Raw genomic sequence first — 8,459 nt, forward strand, 5'->3', positions numbered from 1 at the left:
GCTCCTGTCTACCATATAGGAGGTCCAGGGTTCAATACCCAGGGCCTCCTGGCCCATGTGGTAAGCTGGCTCATGCAGAGTCCTGCCCCATGCAAGGAGTGCTGCCCTGCACAGGAGTGCCGCCCCATGAAGGAGTGCAGCCCACCTGCCCAGGAGTGATACCCACACAGAGAGCTGATGCAGCAAGATGACACAACAAAAAGAGACAAAGAGAAGAGACAATAAGAGATACAATGAACTAGGGAGCTGAGGTGGAGCAAGGGAATGATAGCCTCTCTCCCGCTCTGGAAGGTCCCACGATCAGTTCCCGGAGCCACCTAATGAGAATACAAGCAAACACAAAAAACACCATGAATGAACACAGAGAGCAGACAGTGGTGTTGGGGGGGAATAAATAAATACATCTTAAAAATAAAAAGAATATGTTGTTTAATTTCCACATATTTGTGAATTTTCCATTTCCCTCTGTTATTGATTTCTAGCTTCTATCCATTTTGGTTGGAGAATATACATTGTATTTCAATATTTTTAAATAATTGTTTTTTATATATATTTTTATTAGAGAAGTTGTGATCTTACAAAATAGCCATGCATAATGTGCAGAATTCACATATAATGCCCCTACACCAACACCTTACATTGTTGTGGAACATTTGTTACAGATTATGAAAGAATGTCATCAGACCATTACCACTAACTATGGTCCATAGCATATACTTAGTATATTTTTTCCATACCTCCCCTATTTCAACACCATGTATTAATATTGTACATTTGTTATAGTTCATGAGAGAATACGCTCATATTTGTACTGTTAACCACAGTCCATCTTCCACCACATGGTTCACTATGTTACACAGTCTCTTCCATACACAATCTACCTGAAGTGTACACTCAGTGGCTCTCACTTTCATCACAGAGTTGTGCAGTCTACTCACACTTGCTTTGTGACCTAACATATGGTCTATCTTGGAGAATGATCCATGTGCACTTAAGAAGAAAATGTGTTCTGTTTTTGTTGGGTGAGGTGTTCTATAGATGTCTGCTAGATCCAGTTGGTTTAGAGTATAATTCAAGTCTTATATTTCCTTATTGATCTTCTGACTAGAAGTTCTATCCATTATTGAGAGTTGTGTATTAAATTTTTCTACTATTAATGTAGAACTGTCATTTTCTCCCTTCAAATCTGTCAATATTTGCTGCATTTATTTTGGGCCTCTGCTGCTAGGTGCATACATATTTATAATTGTTCCATCTTCTTGTTGAATTGTCCCCTTTATCAGTATATAATGACCATCTTTGTCCCTTGTTACTGTTTTTGACTTAAAGTCTATTTTACCTGATATTAGTATAGCTACCCCAACTCTCTTTTGGTTCTGACTTGCATGGTATATATTTTTTCCATCCTTTCACTTTCAACCTACTTGTATCTTTGAATTTATAGTGTGTCTCTTCAAAACAGCATAAAGTTGGGTCATGCTTTTTTATCCATTCTGCCAATCTCTGGCTTTTGACTGAAGAGTTTAATCCATTTACATTTAAAGTCAATACTGATAATACAGGACTTTTTTCTGTCGTTATGCTATTTAGCCTTTGTATATCTTGTATCTTTTTGTTTCTCATTTCTGTTATTACCTACTTTTATATTTATATGATTTGTGTGTGTGTGTGCTGTACCATTTTAAGTGCCTTCTCATTTCTTTATGGATATATTTTTAATCTATTTTCCTTGTAGTTACCTTGGGGTTAAAACTGAACATCCTAAATATATAAAAATCATATTTGGTTTAATACCAATTTAACTTCAATAGCAAGCATATGTTCTTTTCCTATAGCCCTTCATCCCCGCCCCCACACACTTTTTTTTGGTATTTGTTATTAATACCATTTATATCTTTATACATGGTATGCTTAAAAACATAGATTAATCATTACTTTTTATGCATTTGCATTTTATAACCATAATTTATCAGCCTCTTCCTCCTGCTCTTCCCTGGATGCTGTGCAGTGTTCTTCTGGAGTCCGGAGTTTCAAAATAGTTATTTCAGACAGTTTGTGCCTACTTAACAGTTGCTTTGGTGAAAGGACTCAGTCCTGGAGCTCCCTGCTCTGCCGTCTTCCCACCCACCTCTGTCTATATATTTTTTTAATTTTTATGGACCTTTCCTTCTTATCTCGTTTTCAAGGCCTGGCAGCTTCTCCTTGTTCCTTTTAACCAAGAGATATAATTTTATATGTGGGCCTTAATTTTATGGATTATTTTGAAGTGTTCCCAGCTCTCTCTTCACTTGCTTTTGTAGAACATTTTTTCCAATTGTCTTAATTCAGAATAGCAGAAGAAACAAAAAACATTTGGAAGATGAAAAGCTCAGTCTTCAATCATGGTTGTTCTCTTTAAAGTCTTTTATTTTGATTCTTTCTTGGGGGGAACACTCCAATCTTTCCCATACCTGTATTTTTCTTGTGATTGAAATGTTTATTACACAGACACTTGATACATACATTCATATATGTGTATACAATATACATATACATGTGTATACATATATGTACACACGTACGTATTATCTCTATATATCTTTCTATCTATAAAAGTCTTGTTAGTCGTTGTCTTCAGAAACTTTTCGAGAGCGAAACTATTGCCCCTTCCATTGGAAGTAGAAATTGAACTATATTTAACTGTGCTCTATGACACCTTTTCAGTTTAGCTTCATTTAGTTGTCCTGATGTTGGTTTCCCCACTGGTTAGCTGGACTTTAGAGAGGGTAGTGTTCTCAAAAGTTCTGAATTATTCCTTTTGTTGTTTAGTCCCTGTATTAGCTATTCATGACAGAAAATCCCTAACAACAGTGGCTTAATGCAGGGAAGTTTGCCTCTCATTTATGAGTGTGGAGATAGCAGTTAAGGGCTAGTGGAGAGCTGCATAGTGTCCAAGGCTCCTTCTGTCTGATGCACCATCATTTTTTTTTTTTAAAGATTTTATTTATTTATGTAATTCCGCCCCTCCCTCCCCCCCCCTTGTCTGTTCTCTGTGTCTATTTTGCTGCGTCTTGTTGTCTTGGTCCGCTTCTGTTGTCAGCAGCAGCACGGGAAGTGTGGGCGGTGCCATTCCTGGGCCGGCTGCTCTTTCTTTCGCGCTGGGCGGCTCTCCTTACAGGCGCAGTCCTTGCGCGGGGCTTCCCTACATGGGGGACTCCCCTACGCGGGGGACACCTCTGCGTAGCAGGGCACTCCTTGTGCTCATCAGCACTGCGCATGGGCCAGCTCCACACGGGTCAAGGAGGCCCAGGGATTGGAACCGCGGACCTCCCATGTGATAGACGGATGCCCTACCCACTGGGCCAAGTCCGTTTCCCTGATGCACCATCATTTGTAATCTTCATTCCCAAGGCCACTTCATGATTTTGGGTGGCAGTTTTACTTAGTCATGTCCATATTCCAGAAGGAAGTAGGAAAAAGGGGAGCATAAAGATTCCCAATTCCCCTCTCCCTTAAAAGGTAAGAATAAGCACTCCTCCCCTCTTAAAGAGCTCCTCCACCAATATATCATCTCCTTGACCAAATTTGTCACATGGCCATACTTAGCTGTACCAAGGCAGAGAGTACTCTTTATTCTTTGTCCAGTCCCAAAGTGAGGGATCTATTGCTATAGAAGAAGGAGAGAATGGATATTGAGGAACAGTTCCTATATTCATTTCATCTTTAACATTCTTCCTGGTTAGTGATGTCCAAGTCGGTGATGCTTGTTATCTCTAACAGGTAACAACTTGGCTAACCTATAGCTATATGTTTTTAACCTCTGAATTGCTTCTCAAAACTGATGATGTGTAACAATTTTAGTTGTGTAATAAAGACCACTCTGTTCTGTCATCCCAACCATTCTATTCCTTCAAGCTTTAGGAAATCATCCAGAAGAAGAATGACCCAGACTATACTTCATAGCAGTGGCTCTCAAAGTGTGGTCAGGACCAGCATCATCAGCATCATCTGGGAACTTGTTAGAAATGCAAAATTTGAGACTCTTGTAATTTCAAAGCACAGATAGATGTCCCCTGTCCCCTCTTCCCCCACACAGGGAAGAAAAGAAAGAAGAGCAATGCTAACTGAATTTTTGTGAAATGTATATGATGTAGAACCCTAGAAATAAGAAGTATAACTATATAAGTAAGAAATATGGAATGAGTGACATATTTTTGGAATATTCTTGTTTTTGGTTTGAGGTTATGTTATACAGAAGGAGGACGCCCCAAAAAGGTTGATCAAGTTGATCTTCTAAAAGCTCAAATATCATCCTTTGAATATGCAGCTCTGTAAAGACTCATCTACCGAACTTAAAGTTTATGATATTTGAACATATTCATATGTTTCCATGCACTGGGAATGGAGATTTAAATAAAATATTTAAAGTTCTGATGGGTACCAAAATTTTGCTATTGCCCAGTGTTTTTCCACATGGAAAATTACGGAGTTTAATAAGCTGTAAGTAGATCTGGAAGAACTTGAGAAAAAGTTGGGGCCTATGCAAAGCATATTAAGTTTTTGAGAAATGACTGGGCTTTGTTTCTCGGGGAACAACACTTTAGTAGGCTTGTGAACAATGCTATGTTCTCAAAATAATGGAGAGGTTTCCATGTTCTTCCCTAACTTAAGACTATGGACAGCAGAACCAGTGAGTGGGCCACCTTGGGCACACATGCTTCTGTAAGGTCTACTCTATTCCTGCAGCCTTCTGTTTGCTTCTAGAAATGTTGGGAAAGAATCACAGCCTGCATACTTCAGCATGCTTTGAAAAACTTTCATTTTGTTTACATTAGTTTCTGAGCTGCTAAAACAAATGTCATAAACTGGGTTGGCTTAATAACAGGAATTTATTGGCTAATGGTTTCAGAGGCTAGAGGACTTGCTTCCTCCCAGGGTAGGTATCTTCTGATTGGCGGGCCATCTTTGGGGTACCTTGGCTTTTCTGTCATACAGCAATGCATACAGTGTCATCTTTTTTCTCTTCTGGATTCTGTTGACTTCCAGCTTCTTGCTTCTCCTGTGGCTTCCCCCAGTGACTTCTCCTTCCATGACCAATTCCCTCTTTTTATCAGGTCTTCACCCATTTTGGATTAAGCCCCACCTTCATTCAGTTTGGGCACACCTTAACTAATAACATCTTCAAAGGTCCTATTTACAAGTGGGTTCACACCATAGGACCCAGGGATTGGGACAAAGCATGCCTTTGGTGGGAGACATGATTCAGTCCCCAACACTGTTCCTCTCTGCTTTTGCCTTATTCTGAAAGATACTAGAAATAATCTGTGCTATATTAGAAACTTTAGATAGTTAAATAAATGAACAAGATCATGTCATTTCTCTCCCCACTCCCCCATTGCCCCTATATAATGCCTAAAGTACTTTTTACAGCTTTTATTGTTTGTCTATATATTTTGTCTGGTTAGGTTTCCAGGAAGGGCTTTCTTGGAAAAAAAACCCAGAATCTTTGTTTCCCTTTAAAAGGACTCAAAGGATAGTATAGGAAAAGCCCACGACATTGTCCAAGGTGCAAGGGGCTCTCTTAGAATGATGATTTTGCCACAAGCTCAAGGGTATATTCTAAGCAACTTAAGCCAAGGGATATGGAGATCTTCTGCTCACTTAACACCGAGGTATCCGTTGTGACTCCTTGGGGACCCTGGAGTTACACGTGGTTTTGATACCTCTTGGCTCTTTGGGAGGTATTAGTGTCATTGCAGTGATCCTTGTATCCTTCTCTGCCACTTCCTTTCTTTGAGTCTGGGGACATTGTGAATTCCCCCAACTCCCAGCTTTGGTCTTGCCCACTGGGCAGATGGTTTCTTTTCGTATAAATTAATCCATCCACCTTATGTGCACTCTTTCCCTGTCCTTGTCTTTTCTGCCTTTGTGCCAACATTTAATATCCTTCCTCTTTGCTTTGCAGGTCTTCTTGCTTCCTTGTTGCTTCCAAAAGCTCCCACTTTTGACTCATTTTCAAGCACTTTCCTCTCTCCTTTTTTACTTGAATGCCGTCAAGAATGAAAGAGAGTGAGCCACCAATATCAAGGCTCTCCTTTTTACCCTTAAAGAAACACCATACTCCAATAAAGCTCCACTGAGGTTGATATTTCCAATTTATAGCATTTTGATAGTGCCAGCAATTTCAGAAGCTCACTTCATCCGTCTTTACTGCAAATTGTATTTCTGTCACCAAAAACTGATGTTGACAAATGTGCGTATGCAGGTGGCTTGAGGTGCCACTAGGTCTGGCTGATTTATTTCAACACTTACTTCTAAGTACTTGAAATATCCAAAAATAGTCTTTCTGTTGCCTTTGTCTTAAAAAGTAATTTTATTCTAGGTGCTGTTTTAATTTTTTAACAAAGCAAATGGGAGAGTTCACAGTGTCTGAAAATCTGCTTCCATCCAGCAGGGGTGAGGAGCGCAGGGCTGTGGTCTGTTCAGCATCCTAATGTGTGTGTCCTTTTCTAAGCAGGCTGGCTACATGTCTGGGATGCTCGTGCCCGTAGGGGTTGGAATAGCTGGTGCATTGTTCATCTTGGGAGCCCTCTACAGTATTAAGGTTATGAATCGCCGAAGGAGAAATGGCTTCAAAAGGCATAAAAGAAAGGTATGGAACCAACAGTAGCAAAGCCTAATCAGTTCCAGAACATTCTCTGCTTATCTAATTTGCTTAATAAAGCACATGGGGCTTAATGATGCATGAACAGTATTGACATGCCTAGTGGTTTGGATTAGCTGCTGCAGCTGCTGCTTGGGCTTCGTTTACTAGCGTATTTTTAAAAAGTGGGCCTGTTTCTCAGCTTTGTTCTGCAGCAGAAAGAGTTTAATGCTTTTCTGTTTTCTTTCTCTAGCAGAGAGAATTCAACAGCATGCAAGATCGAGTAATGCTCTTAGCTGACAGCTCCGAAGATGAATTTTGAAAATTGAACTGGAGTTTGGTTGGGATATTCAATGATGTTATTATATTATTTTTAATTTTTGAGCAAAAAAAGAATAATATGCTGCCACATCCCTGCTATCATGTCCTCATTATCTGTGGGGTAGTAAATTTTTCTTGTACTGAGCAGAAAAGGCATGCTGTATACTAAATGTAACACACAATGTTTGTTTTTTATACTGCAGTGAATTTCCCACAACCATGAGCTATAACTCATAAATATGCAGTGCACATGTTGTTCAGTAGGAGTTGCTAGATTAGACAGAGTAAATATTTTGTATTTTTCCACAGTGTGCTTTCCTTGATTTTAATTACCTGCCCTAAGTGTAGATATTATTGCCACCAAGGCACACTTGATTTTAAAATAGAAATCTTAACAATGAACAACTTCTGGTGATCACACTCCAGCTACTTGAAACATGGACTCAAGGGCCATGGTATATTCTGCATTTGCCTCAAAACTAGCAGCAACTCAGAATGAAACCCTTTTTTTATTGAGAAGATCTTTCAGCACATTAGGATTATTTGCAGCTTTATATATATATCTATCTTGCATTATGTACTTCAATCTCTGTGTTTTATTATTTTTTCACCTTCTGTTTAATTCTCATTCTTGACAAGGAAAAAAAAGTGCACCAGAAATGATCATACATTAAATTTACTCTCAATCTCAAGGTATGCTTGTTTTTTTAAAGAGTATAATTGAGTCTAACAGAGCCTATCAACAGGTTGTTAGATGTTTTTCATTGAGCTGTTCATTTTTTTTTTTCTCCTTTCAACTTTGTCAAGAAGAAATCAAGAGGAAAATGAAAATGAGAGAGTTGAGTTCCCAGGGCATTTACCTCTGTCTTTAGGGCTCTGTGCCTGCCTGGCCACTGATCTGAAATTTTCAGAGCATTGCTTTTCCATATCTTTGGTTCTTGGCCTTGGAAGGAGTAGGCTGCCATTGGCCCTTACTGGCTTTAGTAGAAAAAACAGACATTCTGTGGTAGCAGGCTCAGTGGCCAGAGCCACAGCAACCAGGGAGCTCATGGAAACCCAGCCTCTTGCAGGTTATCTCACTATGAGGATGTTGGATTATGTTATATCTTTTCTTACTTACATTGGAATGTAATCCCTGCCCTAGCTTTTGAATCTGGTAATTTTGAGAATCGTAGTTAGTTGAGTTTTTGAGTAGAGATTTGGGCCATTTCCAGGGAAGAGTTAACTGCTAAATCTGTCTTAGTACTTGACGCTGTGGAGAATTTGTTTACATCTATTTGGGCCCAGTGTTCTGTGCCTGGAAGGCAAGTTGCATAGTTTTCCCTTTTTGCTTCTCTGAGTTGGGACATATATTTGTATTTACCCATTTGGCTGAAAACAGAACTGAAGCAGATAAGTAAAGCAATTGTCCAAAGATACACCTGGGGAAGAATCAGTACTGGAACGGACTGAAACTTGAAGCCTTGAAATGATGCGCCCCTGTGTTCATTTCAGTGCCCTTTCCATATACTGTGGA

The 8,459-nt window shown here is 39.4% G+C and overlaps 1 protein-coding gene across 4 annotated transcripts in view; it reads left to right on the forward strand.

The window, feature by feature from the left end:
• The window catches only part of ARMH4 (armadillo like helical domain containing 4), a 157,127-nt gene extending 149,492 nt beyond the window's left edge, over positions 1–7,635 (forward strand). The window contains exons 7-8 of one of the 4 annotated variants that reach the window (XM_004450672.5): positions 6,497–6,631; positions 6,876–7,635. In XM_004450672.5, the coding sequence (XP_004450729.2) occupies positions 6,497–6,631; positions 6,876–6,944 (204 nt within the window). In that variant the 3' untranslated portion in view covers positions 6,945–7,635. Of the gene's footprint in view, positions 1–6,493; positions 6,632–6,875 lie in introns of all 4 variants that reach the window. The other 3 variants (XM_023586639.2, XM_071213913.1, XM_071213914.1) reach the window with 3 other exon arrangements.
• Positions 7,636–8,459: the final 824 nt, after the last annotated feature.

This window comes from Dasypus novemcinctus, chromosome 3 (genome assembly GCF_030445035.2).
Source record: "Dasypus novemcinctus isolate mDasNov1 chromosome 3, mDasNov1.1.hap2, whole genome shotgun sequence".
NCBI lineage: Eukaryota > Metazoa > Chordata > Mammalia > Cingulata > Dasypodidae > Dasypus > Dasypus novemcinctus.